Raw genomic sequence first — 20987 nt, 5'->3', positions numbered from 1 at the left:
GACATGATTTATTCACTATAAACATGCTGTTTCTCATCTCAAGACGCCAACCAGCGATGGATTGTTCTCATCAGTTGTGCGGTTAATCATATTAGAACTTGAAGAAGGAAGGAAGAACCTGCAATTTGATCTGCTTGAGATTCTGTAAGCATGGCTGCAAAACCCGAGAAGCCATGCTTATAGCTGTAGACAATTGAACTCACAGCTTCCTCCTTGCTGAATCACCAATTAGAATAACCTGTAATCGAGCATATATGACAGAAAGATGAAAGGAACACAATCTATATATGGTGCAAAAATGCACACCTCCCCAGTACGGAAGACATCATATCATGGTGCGACGCAGTCACAAGGTCTGGATCTTCCTGTTGCCTCTCTCCCATGTACACTATGTACAGCAACTGAACAGAAGAGACCATTGAGATGTTAGTCCGTGGACATCAAATGTTAAGATGGAAGAGAGACGCTCATGGACCTTGGTCGATGATGGTGTACGTCCAAGTGCTACCATTTGGATGAAGCTTGAAAGGAAGAGAAGTAGAAGCATAGAGGATAGAAGATGCTGGGAACCCATCCTGCATGTGGCTGTGGAGGAGCAGCATTGCTCCAATGGCGCTACTTACAAGCCTATGAAGCCACATGACCGACGGTGGTGATGGTCAATGATAGCTTGTTTGTGGCGAGTTAAAGCCAAGGAAACTTCGTTGATGTGAAAGACTAATAAAAATAAAAGGATATTATTTTATTGTATGATAAGGGGAATATATCTTTGTTAACGTGATATTTTCATCCATGTCAACATCCAATTTTCATCCACGTCGATCATTCACTCACCCATAAAGTAATTTACTTTACGTAAAACGTTGTGATATGAAAGATTCATACGGTCCAATTAAAGTAAAATACTATTGCGTGAAGTTTTTGGTAATAGATTTACTTTAATCAAATCAATCTCTTAATTATTTATTCTAGATTGAGAGATTATAGTGATTCTAAAAGAATAGAAAGATATAAAAATATGAGTCTCATTCTCATCGATATCATTATAAATTTTGGATTGGATGCCATTCGTATACAGATTAGATAAAGATATTTTAAATAGTATCAAAAGGTATATACATCTAAACTTTGATATATGATTATTTGATTTTTTTGCATGATAGAAACATGATTATACTTTTTATACTAATATAATTTACCAGCATAGCTCCTTTGCATTGAGACCCACCCTAAAGTGACCCTTTCCTTGATTATTTCTTTTCTTAGTCACCGTTGAAAGGGATTTGGCGAGGAAGAGAAGCAGAAAGATAGAGGATAGTATATATTGAGAACTCGTCTTGATTTGGATATGGAGAAGTTGCATTAACGAGTCATCCAAAATGGACTAGTTCAAGTGTTCTTCTGACAAGTAAACATGAAACGAGTAATATCAATCTGCAATTTGATAATTCGATATAGCAAAAAGTATATGATGATAGTAACCCATTTTTGACTTTTCGAATGAGCATTAGCTTTCAGAAGGTAGGAGTGACGAAACAGATACTGCGAATAGTTGCTAAATAATTACCAAGTGAGACTACATCTCATGTATTAATAGGCATGCTAAGTCAATGGTGACCAATTGGTGTCTGACGAGTTGAGGCTTCGACCATTCGCACCACGCGTTCACAAAAAAGTTAGTCGTGCGAGGACCACATACGATGGGGAGAGGTTTTTAGAGAGACATTTTGGTTTAGTTCTCGGTGATTACAATGGAAGTCACCTCACAACGTAGGTGAAAGGACTCTCCCTCCATCTCAGTAACCTTGAGCACAGGAAAAGTTCATGGTGGGAGCAGCTATCGACGGTTTTGGATTGGATAGAGCATTCATCTCATGTTTCATGTCGCTTATTCACCACATGATTGACTAAGTCAAGCCTTTACGTCAAGATGCTATACGTATTCCACTACGATGATGGGAACCGTGATCCATTATTGCACCATGGTAGACGCACGGACCTTTGCAAGTCTCATCGAGCACAACAATAAAACTCTTACTTCACTTTTCTGTGATGGGAGGAATATCGACGTAGAGCTTTGAATTTTTAAAATGATAAAAGTAACTCTCAAACAATTTTTATTTGTTTCTTAATAATTATTATCTTTTCTTTCCATCATTTTAATAAACTAGCTGATATAATTAAATCGGTTCAACCAATCAAAAGTTCAAAACACCTAAGGTGAAACTAGACTTATTCACACCAATCAAAGAAATTTAATTTGTTAAATGATGTAACAAACGAAGCATACTAATAAAATGATAGAATGACACACTACGTAATACTCGATAAATACTCTCACTTTAATGCTTCGAGTTTGAACACTATCTCATAAATTACCAAGTCATCCTGTCGGGCAAACTAAGATATATAACCACAATAATGCTTCTGTATATCTCACTTTACTTGATAATTGAATATATTCAAATCAGATATATTTACTATATTTAAATATATAAAAAAAATATAGTTGAATATATTAATTATTATATTTATATTCATGCGTTATAAAAATAATAGTTCAACCTTTGGGCGATCCTGAAAGTTCTTATAAACTATGAATATCAATATAATAATTAGAAAATATACCATCATATCATTAATAAGCAGCCACAAATCATGGAGAGTTTATTTATGAACTTTATTTAATTGATGTTTATGTAATCATAATCTTTCACGGCTTTGGTGACTAACAAACCACTTAATACATAAATATTAAATTACTCATGATTTTAGCTCATAATATATGAAATAAAGCTATAATGTTATAATCTAATTCATTACCATAATATGACTTATAGTCATCCATTTCATTAAAAAAAAAAAAGAGTGAATTGAGTTTTATGATCAGTATAACTTAAACAAAGTTAAATTCAATTGTTAAGACAAATTATAATTGAAATTACCATAAAATATCATAATCATAATTTTAATTGATAATAAAAATAAAATTAAATAATAAAAAATCATAAGTCTAAAATCATAGCTCTGATGCCACATATAAACAATTTTATTCATGTACAAAATGAAACGTCATAGTGGACTAGAATTAGTTAATTTCATGAAAAAAATTCTTTAATTGAAATATCTTGATCTCTCATAAAATGTCTAAAATTTTATCTTTTGAGAAAATCTAAATATCCTGAAAGATAATTCAGACGAGTAGAATTTTGGTTTCTCCCCCCAAAATCATGTACTTTGGCATTCGTGATTAATGCAAATATATATGGATGGTGTAGGGTCAAATGTCTTGATGTATTCCATCAAGACATGAATTAAGAATTAATATGAGCAACATTCTTTATCCTCAGTGGACATGACAACTTAAATTAGGTTTTCTTTCTCATTAATTATTTATTAAATTATCATTAAATATCAAAAAATAAATTAGGGAGTTTAACTTGATGTCATAACGTTGGATATCCAAAGCTTGGATTTTTTTGTATGTCATAAAGATGGTATTGCTAATCATAGCTTTGTTTATGTTTTTCCCATTAAATATTTACATGTTTATAATACTTTTATCATATCTTAATTTCATCATGTTCTCATTTAAATTATTCACTTCTAAAATAGTTTGATAAGTGAGAGTTGAATTATTTTGTGAAGACTGATTTTCAAATTGTAAGTTATTATGAAAAAAATGAGTCCATCAAATCTATATTATAATCTGTGGTGTTAGAATTAAACTTATTAAAATATTTTAAAGAGGTTAGAAAAAAAGATTCATTATAGAGAGGTTCATTGCATTAACAAGAAAAATAAATTAAATGCATATATAAGGATTAGCCAAATTAGCAATTGATTCTTAAAAGGATTTCTTGAAGGAGAGTGATTCGTTTTGAGTAAAATTAATGTAATATATCTTTGGGAAATATATAAGCCTCGGGCCATTAAAACGTATAGAGTTTTGAAATTATAAAGAATTTTGAGTGAAAGATAAAATATCTTACCTTATATTACTATTTCTTTGTGTGATAACCTTATCCCTTCTTCTTATCGAGTTTAATATTTGGTATTAGAACTTAAGTTAAGCTATAGCCTCTTCCTAAGCACCATCCAACTCTAAATTTTCAGATTGACAAAAAAAAATTATGATATATGGTGTATCTAAATGAAAGTTCTTCTAGATTCCCAAGATATATGAGAGTTTGCAAAAGATGGATTTGTTGAACTAAGTCTAGCAGAAGAAGAAGGAACAATGAATATAGAAGCAAGAAAACAACTTAAAGATAGAAGAAAGAAAGAGAAAAAAACTTTGCTCATGATCTACCAAGGGCTTGATGATATAATATTTAATATCATCACTCTAGCAAAGACTTCAAAAAAGACTTAGGAAATGCTTCAAAAAGCATTGGGTGGTACGGAGAAGGTAAAAAGTTTTCATTTATAAGTTGAGTTTGAAAAATTATAACAAAGTACTTATAAATCTATTTTTACTTATTTCTTAAAAGTCATTTCTAATATTTATCAAATGAGATGAAATGATGAATAAATTAGTGATCAAAGAATAATAGAAAAAATACTAAGATCTCTATATTAAAAGTTTGATTTTATTATTATAGCAATTGAAGAGTCTATATATTTGGAACAAATATCTTTATAACAACTAACGGATTCTTTTCAAGTTTATGAATAAAAGCTTACAAAAAGAGGGAAAAAAAATCTATAAAGTAGGCACTACAAACTAAGCTCACTCTTGAAAATAAATATGAATCAAAATATTAAAGAGGAATAGAACATGGATAAAGAGGAAGAGATGATAAAAATCAGACCAATCAAGAATATCAAAATAATGAAAGTGATGGAGAAAATTTAAGTTAAAAAGGCTAAGGTTATGGTCAAGGATGTAGCTGAAACCATGGATGTGATAGAATTTCTAAAAGATCTGAAATACAATACTATGTTTGCAAAAGGTATATATACTACTTCTTTAAATATTATTATAATCCTAATAATCAAGATGATAATACAAATTTTATTGAGTAAGAAAAGAACAAAAATTAAGTTTTGATAATGAGTTATAATAATTTGAAAAAATATTAGTCTATGACATTTTATCTAGATACAAGAGCTACAAATCACATGTGTAGTATCAAAGAGTTATTTTCATAAATCACATATTATTTCAAGAATATTACATTTGGTGATATATCTCAAAGAGCAATAAGAGGTAAAAAGTATAATTTTTTTTAATCTAATAATGAGAAAGAATTATGTATTTTAGATATTTATTATGTTCCTGATATGATAAATTATATTATGAGCTTAGGGCAATTACTTGAAAAATATTATAATATTAAGATGAAATATATTGCTCTTTTAATTCATAACAAGAATATAAAATTAATATCACATGTGATAATAGTAAAGAACATAATATTTCCTTTACATTTATGTATTTTTTGATCGATCAAATTATTTTAAAATTGATATTAAAGATATTTCTATATTATGATATCTTAGATATGCTCATTTAAATTTTGAGGCTTTGAAATTTCTAGAAAAATATAATATAGTGATAGGAATGTCAAGAATTAATTACCCATCAAAATTATGTGAAGTATGTGTCATGGGCAAGCAAGAAAAAAGTCTTTCAAAGTAAAAAGAATAAAAAGAACATGACATTGACTTGATCTAGCGTACTCATATGTTTGTAGACCTATCAGTCTAATATCACTTGAAGGAAGCAAGTATTTTCTTACTTGTATCGATAATTATAGTGGCAAAACTTGGGTTTACATGTTAAAGAAAAAAAAAAAAAGTTTTAAGCAAATTCAAAGAATTTAAGGATTTAGTTGAAAGATAAAGTAGTTATAAGATTAAATGTTTAAGAACAGATAGGGGTGGTGAATATATATTAAATAAATTTAAATATTTTTATAGAAATAATAAAATTTTATGTCAATTCACTATGTCATACACACCTTAATAAAATGGTGTCCTAGAAAAAAAGGTAGGACTAATTAATATGATCTAATGCAGGTTAAAGGAAAGAAGAATTACTAAAGAATTTTGGTAAGATACTATTGCTTGTATAGTTTATTTGCTTAACAGGTTTCTAATAAGACGAGTTGGTAATGTTACACCAAAAGGAGTATGGAGATTATAGAAATCAAGAGTCAATCATTTGAGAATTTTCGAAAGTGTTGCATATGCTAAGATACTAGAAGAAAAGAAAACAAAACTTAAGGATAAAAGCTAGAGATATATCTTGTCAGGTTATGTTGAGAATTTTAGTAGCTACAAACTCTATAATCCTATCACAAATAAAGTTATGATGTCAAGAGATGTTAAATTTAATGAATAACAAATTTGGAATTGAAAAAGTGATGAGTGTTAGGATGAACTAAGAGGGGGGGGAGTAAATTAATGCAGCGATAAAAATTACGTTGATTTGAAAAATTTTGTTCAATAAAATCATTTCGACAAAGTCCATATTGAAAAGTAATGACTTAGAGTAAATGTAAAGTGTAGCTAAGTAATGAAAGAAAGTAGTAAGGAAAGAACATACCGAATTTATAATGGTTCGGTCATTGTGACCTATGTCCACTTCTGATTTCTCCTCCGTCGAGGTCACCGACATCTACTAATGGTCTTCCTTCAATAGGTGAAGACCAACCACCTTCTTACAAAATTTTTCTCTTTTTCACGGGTTTAGAAGATAACCCTTATAAGTCTCACACCTCTTCTCTAATGATTTCAAAGCCGAAGAATGAGGAGGAGGACCCTTAGTACAACACTTTTACACCCCAACACTTAAAGATTTTTTCATACTTTTTTATTCTTTTTTATTTTCTTTTCATGTAAAAAGGACTGAGATATTTATAGGCCCCAATGACTTCAAAATTAAAGCCAAAAAGTGTCTCATCTCAGATTTTTGGGGTTCTGGTGGTACTACCATCAGTACTGGGCAATACCATCACATGATATTCTGACACTGGGTGGTACCATCGCCAACCCTGGGCGGTGCCACCGCTTGGCAAGGCTCTAAATGGCCGAGTGGGCCTTCCATCCGGCCCAACTCTACCCTAAATCGGGCCCAATTAGCCCTTAACTGAGTTAGTGAGATTACCTCCCAACCCTAACTCAATCTAAGTTCTAATTATGATAATTAAGGTATTAACTAAATAATTTTTATCTGGTATGTCAATTGTTCTTTGGGTAAAGTCTCGACGAACTTTCGACACACTTTTGACGAACTCCCGATGAACTCTTAGCGAACTCCCGATGAACTCTCAGTGAGCTCCCGATGAACTCTTAGCAAACTCCTAACAAACTCTCGAGGAGCTCCCGACGAACTCTTGTCGAACTTCCAGCACATCGTCCAAATCGTCGTCATATCGTCCAATCTTCGACTCCAACCCAATATCTATTTTATGCCTTATTCATTATCGAAGTCAATCTTGGAATACTTATCTCAACATAAGGATTAGATCAATAATTTATCAATTAATTTCATCATTAAAATCTGAGATATAATAATGAGAAGAATAAGAAAGCTATAACTTCAAAAGAATAAGACAAGTAAGCACCGAAAAGGCTTTGCTGAAATCATCATCTAGATCAACTAGATCAACTAGATCACCGAAAAGATTGATACTAACAATGATGAACTTTCTTTACTCTATCTTTTTGCAAGATATGATCCATTAACCTTTGAAAAAGCTTGTAGAGAAAAAAAAAATGCAATAAGCTATGAACGAGGAGATTCATAGCTATTAATAAAAAAGATCAACTAGATCAACTAGATCACCGAAAAGATTGATCATCATCTAGATCAACTAGATCACCGAAAAAATGCAATAAGTCTGATTATAAGTTGATCATCATCTAGATCAACTAGATCACCGAAAAGATTGATACTAACAATGATGAACTTTCTTTACTCTGTCTTTTTGCAAGATATGATCCATTAACCTTTGAAAAAGCTTGTAGAGAAAAAAAAAATGCAATAAGCTATGAATGAGGAGATTCATAGCTATTAATAAAAAAGATCAACTAGATCAACTAGATCACCGAAAAGATTGATCATCATCTAGATCAACTAGATCACCGAAAAAATGCAATAAGTCTGATTATAAGTTGATCATCATCTAGATCAACTAGATCACCGAAAAGATTGATACTAACAATGATGAACTTTCTTTACTCTATCTTTTTGCAAGATATGATCCATTAACCTTTGAAAAAGCTTATAGAGAAAAAAAAAATACAATAAGCTATGAATGAGGAGATTCATGCTATTAATAAAAAAGATACATGACAGCTTACAACACTTTCAAAGACCACCAAGCAATCAATGTTAAATGGATCTTCAAAACAAAAAGAAATGTAAAAGGTGAGGTGGAGAAATATAAGGTCTGATTGCTTGCAAAAGGATACAAAGAATAATATGGGATTGACTATGAAGAAATATTTACACTAGTTGCTCGATTGGAGATAGTAAGATTAATTATCTCCCTAGCAGCTCAAATGAAATAGAAAATTTTACAAATTGATGTCAAATCAGTATTTCTTAATGAATTTTTTTATGAAGAGGTATATATTAAAGAAAGCACTTTATGGGCTTAAATAAGCCCCACAAGCATGGAATTCTCTGATAGATGCTTATTTTATTCAAAATGAGTTTTCCAAGTGTCCACATAAACATGCTCTCTATACAAAATTTAACTCAATGGAAATATCTTCTTTATATGCTTGTATATAGATTTAATTTTTAAAGGCAATAATAGCTCTATAATTAAAGCCTTTAAGCACTCTATGAAAAAAAAGTTTAAGATGGTCGACTTGGGCCTATTAACTTATTTTCTCGATATCAAAGTTATACAAGACAATAAAAAAAAATTTATCTCACAAGAAAATTATACAAATGAAGTTCTAAAGAATTTTTCTATAGAAGATTATCATCCTACAAATACACCTATAAAATATAATACCAAGTTAACCAAAGAATGTGAAGGAAAATATATTAATCTAACTTATTATAAAAGTCTAGTTTGATATTTAAGGTATTTGACGTGAACTCGACCTGATATATTATTTGGAGTTAATTTAATAAGTACATATATGGAAGCTCCTAAGATATCTCATTTAAATATCACGAAAAGAATTTTGATATATTAAAGGAACAATCGAATATGAAATATTTTATTCATCATCCAAAAGGTTGGAGCTCATCGGATATAGTGATAATGATTAAGCCGAAAGCTATGATGATTGAAAGAGTACAATTGGATTTGTATTTTATTTTGGTGAAACTATATTCATATAGTCTTCAAAAAAAAAAATATATTATTACTCTATCAAGTTATGAAGCAGAATATATAGCAGCATCTTCTTATGTTTGTCTTTATATGTTATAGGAGAAGTCATTCAAGATTTATATTAATAACAAATCAGCTATTTCCTTAGCCAAAAATCTAATCTACTATGAAAGATCGAAGTATATCAATACAAGATTTTATTTTATAAGAGTTCATGTCAAAAATAAAAAAGTGGAGCTATATCATATCAAGACAAGTGAACAAATAGCCGAAATACTTACAAAAACTTTTAAATTTAGAATATTTTAATAACTTTGAAAGAAACTTAGGATATTAGATGGAACAAGTTTAAGGAGGGAGAATGTTAAAATTAAACTTAAACTTATTAAAGTATCATAAAGAGGTTACGTTAATTGTAAGAGTGGTTCATTGCATCAAGAGAGAGGTTAGATTAATTGTATTAAGAGAGAGATTTATTGCATCAAGAGAGAGGTTCACGAGAAAAAATAGATTAAATACCTATGGAAGGATAAGCCAAATTGATTATTGATTTTGAAAGAATTTCTTAAAAAAGAGTGATTTATTTCAAGGATAATTAATATAATATATCTTTGGGACTATATCAACATGAGGTCATGAAATATATAGAGTTTTAAAGTTATAAAAAAAATTGAGTAAAAGATAGAATATCTTACATTATCATACTCTTCCTTTTACGTGATAATCATACTCGTTCTTCTTATCAAATTCAATATATGGTACGTCGATGCTAAATACTGAAGCGTACAAAACAACAGCCTAAACCAAAAGTAGCATCAATTTTTGGATAACAGAAGCAGCGTAACACGTTAATTTTTATTCCCCATACGACTTCAACATTGATTGCGATAGTACCCGACGTAGAGCGGATACCTCCACAAGACTTAGGAGGTATCAGAGAAGGAATCATGAATGATCACTCGAACTGCGATAGGAATTCTTACTGCGTGCTTCCCATCATCAATCCAAGTCAAGCTTCCGAAGTTGAAGTCCCCTTGCACCATCTGAAGCGGCGTGAACGTCACCGCAAAGGTGTGCGTCGTCGTGGAAGCATTGAATTGAAGAAGAGAAGGCTCGACCACCATGTTGACACCCGGAGGAGACTCCCCCATTGCCCTGTAAATGGAATCCGTGTCCCCCACATTGGTCACGGTTCTCCGCACCGTTAGTGGTGTCTTCTTCAGGTCGGGAATGGAGATGGAGGGCAGATTCAGGTGATACAGCCGACTGTCCACCAAGTCACAAGTGGTCGACGGACCGTAAGTGCAGTTGAAGAACTTGAAGTAGTCTTCGGGATCGACGTCATAAATAAGCCCGGGATCAACGGCTTTGTTAGGATCGATGTGACCGCCGCCAAAGTCGAAAGGATCAGCGTGCTTTCGAGGAACTCCCTCTGCTTCTATGGGGAAGCCGTATGCATTGGCCGTATGAGCTTAAAACAGAGGTTGTCATGCTCCTTTAACATCAGGAAAGCAGACAGAGAAGAACTACGGAACGATGCAGAAGCAGGATGGTAAATCCACGTACCAGTTGTGACGAGTGCTGATTTGATGGCAGCAGGAGACCACTGGGGATGTGCTGCTTTAAGAAGAGCTGCTACGCCAGAGACATGGGGACAAGACATCGATGTTCCAGACTCAAACTTATAGGAATCTTTCACTGCGGCCAGGATAAGGACTCCGGGAGCTGTGATATCGGGCTGTCCAAAGGCAGTGATGGTGAGCACACCAGTTCATCGAAAAGAACCAAACATGTGAGCTTCTAGTAGATAATAGAAATTGCACCGGCCTTGACTAGATCTGGGAACAATATACTCGGCCCTCTCGACGAGAAAGCTGCGACCCTGGGCGACATTACTCCACTCCCGACCATATCCTGCGTTAGGCTCACCTTCACCAGGGGGGATCTGCCAATTTCCTTTCGTGGTTACTATTCCCGAAAAGAAAATTCTGATCTGTTTAGGAAAAATGAACTCGAGTTGAGCAGACCTTGTATTCGTTACATAATCTGTTATTTGTTTGCCGATCTCGTAATCAACAAAGACGCATACGGTGCCGTTGCAAATAACGTCGATGAAGTCGAGGATGTTGGCGGAGTACTGTGCAAAGATAATGCCCTTCCCTCCTGCTTCCTGAACATTATAAGCAGCCCGTGGAAAGTGTCGCTTGGGTGGTGAGCTTGAGGCGATGGCAAGCTGGTAACAGAGCACAATCTTTCCGACTACATCACTCGAATTCAGACCGTCGCGCGAGCAACTGCAACAATAGATCAAATGCACATTACTAGGTACTCTTTTCTTTAAGAACATTCAATCGAATTATAGTTACCTCCCACCATCTGCTAGCTCTTCGAATCCTCCCTCGGTGGATTCATAGAGGATGGATTGTCCCTGCCGCGGCAACCATGAACAATTAATTCAATATAAGTAGATGCAAAATTTCAAATGTATTAGTTGTATGTGAAAACTACACGTTCGCACCACCACGGTTCGGTTGTCTCCGAGGGTTAGGAGGGTAGGAAACGAGCGATCAATGGTGCTGGCTGCCACCGTGATCGCCCACGGCAGGTCATTAGCAATGGTCTGGGTGACGGGACCATCATTGCCTCCAGAGAAGATCACAGTTATCCCCTTTGCTACCGCATGTATGGAAGGAAAGATTGGGTGAAGTAAGCGCCCAAGTGAGAGTGATAAGATGTCCACACCATCATGGATAGCATCATCTATCGCCTTCAGCACAGCAGCGTCGCGACACCCTGCTTCTGCCCAGCATACCTTGTAGATTGCTAGCCGGGCACGAGGAGCTCCTCCTCTCGCTGTGCCGGCGCCCAGACCATGGAAGCTCGCATCACTCACCAACGAGCCTGCTGCTGTGGAAGCCGTGTGCGTTCCGTGGCCCTCGGAATCCCGGGGAGACTGGTAGCCTCCTTCGATGAGGGAAGGGTCGACGCCTCCGGCGTACCATCTTGCACCGATGATCTTGCGGTTGCAGTGGTTGACGGTGAAGTTTTGACCTACTTCACACGTTCCTTTCCAACGGGATGGGACGGGGCCGTAACCATGGTCGTCGAAGCTTCTCGATTCCGGCCAAATGCCTATATAAGAAAATTTTGTAGGACCGGGCAAGCTCAATGACGATAAGGTAATGATTGCTTGCCTGTGTCGACGACGCCGATGATGATCCCATCGCCGAAGTTGCCTCTTGCAAGTAGTCCTGTGGTTTGGGGTTGTTCAAAACCAAGATCAAGGTAGTCCCAGCTTCGCGTAGTAAGCAGTGGAAAGCTGCGGCTTGGATTGACACTGATCACTTCCGGCATTTCTAACCGGAAAAGAAAAGGGCGATATGATCAAGTTGCTTACTCATCTTAGTTAAGGATTATTTATACGTATAAATATGATATAATATACTAAACAGGTGATGGATTCTCTCTCTCTCTCTCATCTCGATACACCAACCTTATCTTAAGCAGCCTGTCGATTCAAGAGGTTGATAATGACCCGACGTTTAGCTAAAAAGAAGCGTTCAAAGGCCCACCTTAATCCTACTTTCTTATCATGATTCTAAGGTGATCACAAACTATAAAATTATTACTCAACATGGAATCAAGGGCTTAATTTAGATTAATACCATGAAGTCACATGAAAGGTCGAGATAAAGTCTTCCAATTTTTTGTTTTAGTGGCCTCGACACAAGAGCCGACTCTCAGGAGTATATCTATCTTTTGATCTCCCGTAATTAAGCACAAAACTATTGTGATTGAGATTTTATTTTCACATACTGATTTATCTGGATCAATATCGTCCCTTCAAATTTCAGATATATGCTTGCATGCATCTTTTGGATTGTTCTCATCAGTTGTACTGTTAATCATATTAGAACTTGCTTCCATTGTCACTGGTAAAATAGGCCTGAAATTGAAGAAGGAAGAACCTGCAATTTTGTCTGCTTGAGATTCTGTAAGCATGGCTGCAAAGCCCGAGAAGCCATGTTTATAGCTGTAGACAATTGAACTCACGGCTTCCTCCTTGCTGAATCACCAATTAGAATAACCTGTAATCGAGCATATATGACAGAAAGATGAAACGAACACAAACTATATATGGTGCAAAAAATGCATACCTCCCCAGTACGGAAGACAGCATATGATGGTGCGACGTAGTCACGAGGTCTGGATCTTCGTGTTGCCTCTCTCCCATGTACACTATGTACAGAAGCTACACAGAAGAGACCGTTGAGATGTTAGTCCGTGGACATCAAATGTTAAGATGATAGAGAGACGCTCATGGACCTTGGTCGATGATGGTGTATGTCCAAGTGCTGCCATTTGGATGAAGCTTGAAAGGATGAGAAGTAGAAGCATAGAGGATAGAAGATGCTGGTAACCCATCTTGCATGTGGCTGTGGAGGAGAAGCGTTGCTGCAATGGCGCTACTTATAAGCCTATGAGGCCACATGACCGATGGTGGTGATGGTCAATGATAGCTTGTTTGTGATGAATTAAGCCAAGGATAACTTTGTTGACATGAAAGACTAATGAAAATAAATGGATATTATTTTATTATATGATAAGGGAAATATATCATATTAGTCGTGCAACACACATCACCGGTATCTTTCATATCCGAATTTATCCTAATTTGGAATGAAAAATAATCTACTATGCCATAGGTGCAAAAAGGACAATGAATCAAATGGCTCTAAATGAGACGTCACTCACTTGTCAGTTTAGTTGGGTAAAATTTTAATAGATCATTATAAGATCCTAACTTTGAATCGTGCTTATATAACCTATTTTTAATTATATAATAATAATCAATGTTAAGAGTCATTCATCTATCAGAAACTTATGTCAGCCAACGAATGTTAGAGGATCTCTAATATTTTTTTATATCTTGTAGGAAAATATTTACTGCATATATATATATATATATATATATTCACCTATAAGAAATATATACCTCCGTATATTAATTTGCAATTTGAAGACTCAAACAGGGGCATTCAGATCCATGGCTTATTGTTCTCATTGGTTACATCGGACGTGGCTTCGATTCTCATTTGATGGAGTAGCCACCAATTGATGTCATGAAAAGAAGATGATAAAAAAAAGCATCCACTGTTAACGTGATATTTCTTTCCATCCATGTCGACGTCCAACTTTCTAATGTCGGCCATTCACTCACCCATAAAGTAATATACTTTACATAAAACGTTAAGACACCAAAGATTCAAGAGAGTCCAAACCCAAAACTTGAAGTCTTCACGCCAAATGCTATTGCGTGGATTTTTATTTGCAGCAGTTCCTTATACAATTATTGTTTCTTATTATCCTTATCCGAAAAAAAAAAAAATCAAGATTGTTCCTACATCCTACGTGATGTCCTGGGTCATTCTTTTTTAGTATTTGATGGACGATAAAATGTTCAATCATTGTTATGCCAATACCTTTTCTTCACATCTAAAGTCACCTTAGCCAACTTTATCAAATCAATCATGTCGATATAATTGAGAGATCAATGTGATATAATAAAATAATCAATACCTAAAAAAAGATGATTCTGACACCTTATAATCAAGTGATTTATACTTTAGAACTAAATGACGGATATCTCAAGGATGACACATTGATGCCACTTATAGTCATGTGATAGACATCTGGAAGTACCCACATATCGATGTCAGAAGGATGACACATCGATGCCACTTCCATCAAGTATGAAAGATGTAGTCATGATCTCTAAATGTTAATGACTCTATCGTGTCTAGTATATATTTTTTGGATTTGATGCAAAACAATTTTACCTAGATTAAAGAATATACATATCCAACATCAATTCATGTTCGCGAGTATAATGATCCAAAATTTACGTTATAAAAAGCTCTATCATATGGATTCCTAAAAAAAGAGTAACATTCTTTTAGTACTTTTGACTTATCACTCTTAGCGTATTGTAAATGCATCAATTGTCAAACTAACTTAAGTATTAGAGGAGTTTTATCAAATACACCCCCAATATATTTATAGGATTAGATGTATTTTGGATTCAATCATCCTAACATAATCAAAAGACAAATATGGAAGAGGAAGAAGATTAGCTCGGACTCCAGCTCCAATTTACATAACCAAATTTTCACTTAAGACAATCAAAATAGAGAGATGTATTGTATGGATTCCTCCCATTAACATGAAATTTATCCATAATAGGATAGACATTATCACTTGGTTTTCAAATGATTCCAGATACACCCAAATGTTTTCCTAAATGCTACGTATATGTACTTACTATTATGTGAAAAGGTTTATTTCATGTATCCAACATAACATTATTTCCTGTCTTGAATGCGTAAGCAGTGGCAAACAATGGGATTAAATCTTAGGAGGTGTCGGAGAAGAAATCACGAATGATGACCCGAACTGCGATAGGAATTCGTACCGAATTCTTCCCACGTCGATGAACCCAAGTCAAGCTTCCGAACGTGAAGCCTCCTTGCACCTTGTGAAGCGGCGTGAACGTCACCTCAAAGTTAAGCTTCTCGCCGGAAGCCCTGAAGTGTAGAACAGATGGCTGCACTTCCATCTTAACACCGGCTGGAGACTGCACTACGGCCAGGCGTGTCGCCCACATTAGTGACGGTTCTTCGCACTTTCACAGGCGTTTCTTTCAGGTCGGGAATGGAGATGGAGGGAAGATTCAGATCATATGTACGGCTGTTACCCACTCCAGATTTCCTGAGGTCAGGAATGGCGCCTGAGGGCAGCTTCAAGTGATTTTGGCCACTAGTACTGTTCGATGCACGGTTTGTGTAGCGAAAGAAGTTGACGTAATCATTTGGATCGATATCATAAATAAGTCCAGGATCCATTGCTCGGTTAGGATCGATATGCCCTCCGCCATAGTCGAAGGGATCGGCCAGCTTCCGTGGAATCGCTTCTGCGTTCGTTGATTGTATATGCTTGAGACGGAGGCATACATACATATGTCAGAGTTGGCAAATGAGCGGATAAAAGATACACCTACTCACCGGTGGTGACAAGTGCTGATTTGATGGCAGCCGGAGACCAATCGGGATGCACTACTTTGAGAACAGCTGCAATTCCAGATACATAGGACTAGCCAATGAAGTTCCCGACATAGATTGATACCCATCTCTCACTGCCGCCAAGACATTGACTCCCGGAGCTGTGATGTCAGGCTGAGGAGAAGGTAAAGGATGAGCTCAGTGCTCTGTTTTTCCATTTTCCAGTGGAGCTACGATCGACCCTCGGCAGCGTCTTGTGCTTATCAGAGGATTTATGGTTGGTTTTATCATTGCTTTCAAGCAGATGATGATTTAGCTTCTCAAAGTTTGAGATATGGGAGGGGTCCGTTTTGCAATCTATCATAGGAGACTTCATAATTATCATGAACAGAGACACAACTACAGCTGCATGCATACCTTCCCTATGTCCGGATGGTCTGTACTCGGCCCTCTTGCGGAGAAAGCTGCCACCGTCCGCAATGGGTTCCTGACAACTATTGCTGCATACTTGGCTCCCGATGAATAATTTTTACGGAATAATTGTTTTACGGTATAATTTTTAGGTGAAAAATCTAATGTGACGAGACCATAGTTCATTTTAAATTTTTACTATCATCAATAATATTAATAGGTTTATAATAATTTTTTTTTCAGAATAATCAAAAAATCATAAAATATGAAGAACATATTTCATAAAAGAAAAATTTTAGATCTCATAAAATAGATATAGTAGAAAAATATCTTAGAGAGGATAAACTATAGATCTATACCGTTAATATTGTAGAATTTATTGCAAAGATTTTTCCCAAAATCAATAAAATTTAACCGTTTGATCTAACAAAAGCTCCCCAAAACCTTAATTTTTTATTTCTTTTCTCTCCTTTTCTCAGCACGGCCACTGTTCGCTGCATGCATGCCTGTTCGCTGCTCTCGCTATGCACATCTCCATAGTTTTTATTTTTCTTTTTTTTAATAAATCAAATTTGAGTTCAATGTCCAAATGATCTAGTCTACGCCTACTTATGGACCGGACCCAATAACTCTTCCCCTCCAACTCATATGGTGAGTTGTACTAAGCCCGCTCTTCACCTATATATTTCAAACTTCTTTTTAGGCAAAGACTTTGTCAACATATATGATCTATTCTCATTAGTATGCATCTTTTTCACATCACAAATCCAGTGATATCTAACATCAATATGCTTGGATCTAGAATAATATGTTAAATTCTTGGAGAGATGAATGACACTCTGACGGTCATAGTAAATAGTATATCTTTCATATTTAAAGCCCAATTTTTATAGAAAATTTTTCATCCATAAAACTTCCTTATATACTTCAGTAATTATTAGATATTCTACTTCTATGGTTAATAGAATAACACAATTCTATAACTTAGACTGCCAAGAGATTGCTCCCCTTGCAAACGTCATCAAAAATCCTGAAGTGGACTTTTTGGAATCAGTATCACTTGCCATGTATATATCTATGTACCCTTCTAGCACAGGTTCACCATTGCCAAAATATAAACACAACCTGAAAGAATCTCTTAGATATCTTAATATTCATTTCATTGTTGTCCAATGTTCCTTACCAGGATTAGAAAGAAATCGACTGACAACTTTAATTGCATGAGCTATACTTGACATAGTACAAACTATAATATACATTAAACTATCTACTACAGATGAGTAAGGCACTCTAGACATTTTTCTTTTTCTTTCTCACTTATAGGATAATGTTTCGAACTAAGTTTGAAATAACCTACAAGTGGAGAACAAACTGTATTGGTTTTACTCATATTGAATATTTTAAGAACCTCTTCAATGTATGTCTCTTGAGATAGTCAAATCGTCCCTTTCTTCCTATCATGAAAAATCTTCATATCAAGTATTTATTTTACCGATCTTTAATCTTTCATAGTAAAAGACTTACTTAGCTTTCTTTTAAGCTTCTTAATTTTATCAGCATCATGACCAACAATCAGTCTCATCAATATATAGTAGGAGAATAATGAAATCATTATCTGAAAACTTCTTTGTAAATACACAATGATCAGATGTGGTTCTATTGTACTCTTGACTCATTATAAAGGAATCAAACTTCTTGTACCATTGTCTGAGTACTTGTTTGAATCCATATAAGTTTTTTATAAGCTTGCATACTATATTTTCTTTTCTCTTAACTTTGAAACCTTCTGATTACTCTATATAAATTTTTTTCTTCTAAGTCACCATGAAAAAATGCTATTTTCATATCAAGTTGCTAAACTACTAAATTCAAGTGGGCAACAAAACCAAGAAAAACTCAGATAGAAGACATTTTCATCACATGAGAAAAAATCTTTTCAAAGTCAATACATTTCTTTTGACTGAATCCTTTCATCTTGTATTTTTATTGTGAGCTATTATTTTTAGTCTTCAATTTGTAAATTTATTTGTTCTTAAGAGCTTTCTTCTCTTTAGGTAACTTTATTAAGTCATAGGTGTGATTCTAAAGCAAGGATCTCATTTCTTCTTGCACGGGTTTAACCCACTCATTCTTATGCTAATGTAAAATAGCTTCTTGATAAGTTTTTGGCTCTCTCCCATTAGTAAATATAACATACTCATGTGAAGGATATCTAGTATATGGTTGTAGTTCTCTTGTGAATCTTCTCAATGGAATCTCAACTATAGGTGGAGGTGCTTATTTAGTTACTTCAACATCATCAATTGTAAGAGCATCATCATTGGCATTCTCATCATAATCTTTTTGTTCATCTCTCTCATGACCATCATAAACTACAAATGAAGGAATTAACCTAAACTCCAAGGAATATAGATAGAGGTTTTTTGCTTCTCAACATTATCATCATCATCAAACAATTGGTCTTTAAGAAACACAACATCTTTGCTTTTAATAATCTTCTTATTCATTAAATCCCATAATCTGTACCCAAACTCTTCATAATCATACCCCAAGAAAATACATGCTTTTACCTTATTATCAAACTTAAACCTCTCATCTTTAGGAATATGAATAAATGTTTTACCAAAGACTCTTAAGTGATTAAAAGATATATCTTTTCCTTTCTATACTCTTTTTAAAATATTATCTTTCAAAGGAACTGATGGATAAAAATTTATTAAGTTAATTGTAGTTCTCATAGCCTCCCCCTAAAATGACTTTAGTAACTTGCTATGGGAAAACATACACCTAATCATTTCTTTAATAGTTTTGTTCATCCTTTCTACCACACTGTTTTACTAAGGAGATTTAGAAACTATTTTCTTAAGCCCGATACTATGGAATCTATAATAATTCTCAAAAGAACCCTTGTACTCGCCATCATTATCTGTTCGAATACACTTTAACTTTCTATTAGTTTTTCTTTCAATATTGATATTAAAAAACATCGAGTACCTGGTCTTTAGATTTTAAAACAAAAACCTAATTTTTTCTAGAATGGTTATCAATGAAAGTAACAAAATAAAGAATATATCCAAGAGTTCTAATTTTGCATAGTATAGACACTAGTGTAAATTAAATCAATAATACTTGATCTTCTAGATAATGAATATATATGAAAGACAACTCTATGTGTTTTTCCAACTAAGCAATAATCACAAATTTTAAGAGATGTATTTTGCAACTCTAATAAGACCCATTTTTTTAACAAGAGTTTGAAGTCCCTTCTCACCAATATGACCAAGCCTCTTATATCAAAGATCTATACTTTTACCCTTTTGAATTGCATTAATCTCTTCTTTGTGTAACTTAGCTTCCAAGATATAAAAAGAGTTTAGCTTCTTTACTCTTACTACAATTAGAGAACCTTTAGTGAATTTTCATTTGCTTTCCAAAAAAAAAAGTGTAAATCCCTCATTATTATGTATGCTTGTAGATATCAAGTTAAGACGAATATCTGAAATAAGTCTGACATCTTTTAGTATCAATTTGCTCTCAATACTAGTCTCCAAGCAAAGATCTGAAGAAATCACTATGAGAAATAGCATAAAACAAAGTAATAGAGTCAATTACTTAATTACTATCCTAAGTTACAAGACTGGCACAACCGTCATCATAAACAATAATGATATTACCTTCAACAACAACTGTATTAGTCTTTTTCTTAATTTTCTACCTTTTATTATGTTCTTGATTCTAAAACATATACTCTTTTTTCATGTGACTTGACCTATTACAATGAAAACATTTGATATCTCTTCTAGACTGGATCTTCCTAAATAACCATGTATATTTCTATTATGACTTCTTTGTCTTTATTATTTTTCAATAACAAGTACATTAAAAGAAGATTCTCCATATTATTTTCTTATGATATTTTTATTTAGTAAACTATTTTTATCTATATCTATAATTAAAATCCCCTCTAGCGTAGAGTTATAAATTGTCACCACATAAGTTTTCTAACTTTTCGGTAAAAAGCTGAGAAGTAACAATCCTTGCATCTTATCATCTATATTCATTTTCATAGCAACTAGCTTGTTTGCAATACTCTGAAACAAACTTATGTGCTTGATAATATTACCATCATTTTTATACTTCAAATTGACAAGCTTTCTGAGGAGAGAAAATCTATTTCCCACTATCTTTTTCGCAATGAGATTTTCTAACATTT

At 34.0% G+C, this 20987-nt stretch overlaps 1 protein-coding gene and 1 long non-coding RNA gene across 3 annotated transcripts; both read right to left on the bottom strand.

Moving 5' to 3' along the window:
* Positions 1 to 61: 61 nt before the first annotated feature.
* Positions 62 to 614, bottom strand: LOC135666032 (uncharacterized). The gene is made up of 3 exons (XR_010509674.1): positions 476 to 614; positions 307 to 401; positions 62 to 216 (listed from the first exon to the last, which is right to left on the bottom strand). It is a non-coding gene; the product is annotated as an uncharacterized LOC135666032 (long non-coding RNA).
* Positions 615 to 10139: 9525 nt separating this feature from the next.
* LOC135666026 (subtilisin-like protease SBT3.5) lies at positions 10140 to 13740 on the bottom strand. Of its 2 annotated transcripts, XM_065177522.1 has the most exons (10): positions 13632 to 13740; positions 13463 to 13557; positions 13274 to 13371; positions 12500 to 12661; positions 11824 to 12437; positions 11672 to 11733; positions 11333 to 11599; positions 11133 to 11250; positions 10872 to 11043; positions 10140 to 10776 (listed from the first exon to the last, which is right to left on the bottom strand). In XM_065177522.1, the coding sequence occupies exons 1-10, from the start codon at positions 13728 to 13730 to the stop codon at positions 10229 to 10231; spliced, it is 2235 nt and encodes a 744-aa protein (XP_065033594.1). In that variant the 5' UTR covers positions 13731 to 13740; the 3' UTR covers positions 10140 to 10228. The 2 variants fall into 2 exon arrangements, with proteins under 2 accessions (XP_065033594.1, XP_065033595.1); XM_065177523.1 differs by lacking the exon at positions 13632 to 13740 and having other exon boundaries at positions 13274 to 13393; positions 13463 to 13546.
* Positions 13741 to 20987: the final 7247 nt, after the last annotated feature.

The sequence above is a fragment of the Musa acuminata genome, unplaced genomic scaffold, assembly GCF_036884655.1.
Source record: "Musa acuminata AAA Group cultivar baxijiao unplaced genomic scaffold, Cavendish_Baxijiao_AAA HiC_scaffold_1063, whole genome shotgun sequence".
NCBI classification, from domain to species: Eukaryota; Viridiplantae; Streptophyta; class Magnoliopsida; order Zingiberales; family Musaceae; genus Musa; species Musa acuminata.
The sequence above is the reverse complement of the archived record's forward strand: the minus strand, read 5'-3'. Positions and strand labels throughout refer to the sequence as shown.

Excerpts from the sequence above, each read along its gene's own strand:
- LOC135666026 (XM_065177522.1), bottom strand. The coding sequence starts at position 13,730 with ATGGGTTACCAGCATCTTCTATCCTCTATGCTTCTACTTCTCATCCTT. Across the intron at positions 11,600-11,671 it reads GAGCTAGCAGATGGTGGGAG|TTGCTCGCGCGACGGTCTGA; the intron begins GTAACTATAATT and ends CTATTGTTGCAG. Across the intron at positions 11,044-11,132 it reads TGTTCCCAGATCTAGTCAAG|CCCGATATCACAGCTCCCGG; the intron begins GCCGGTGCAATT and ends GCCTTTGGACAG.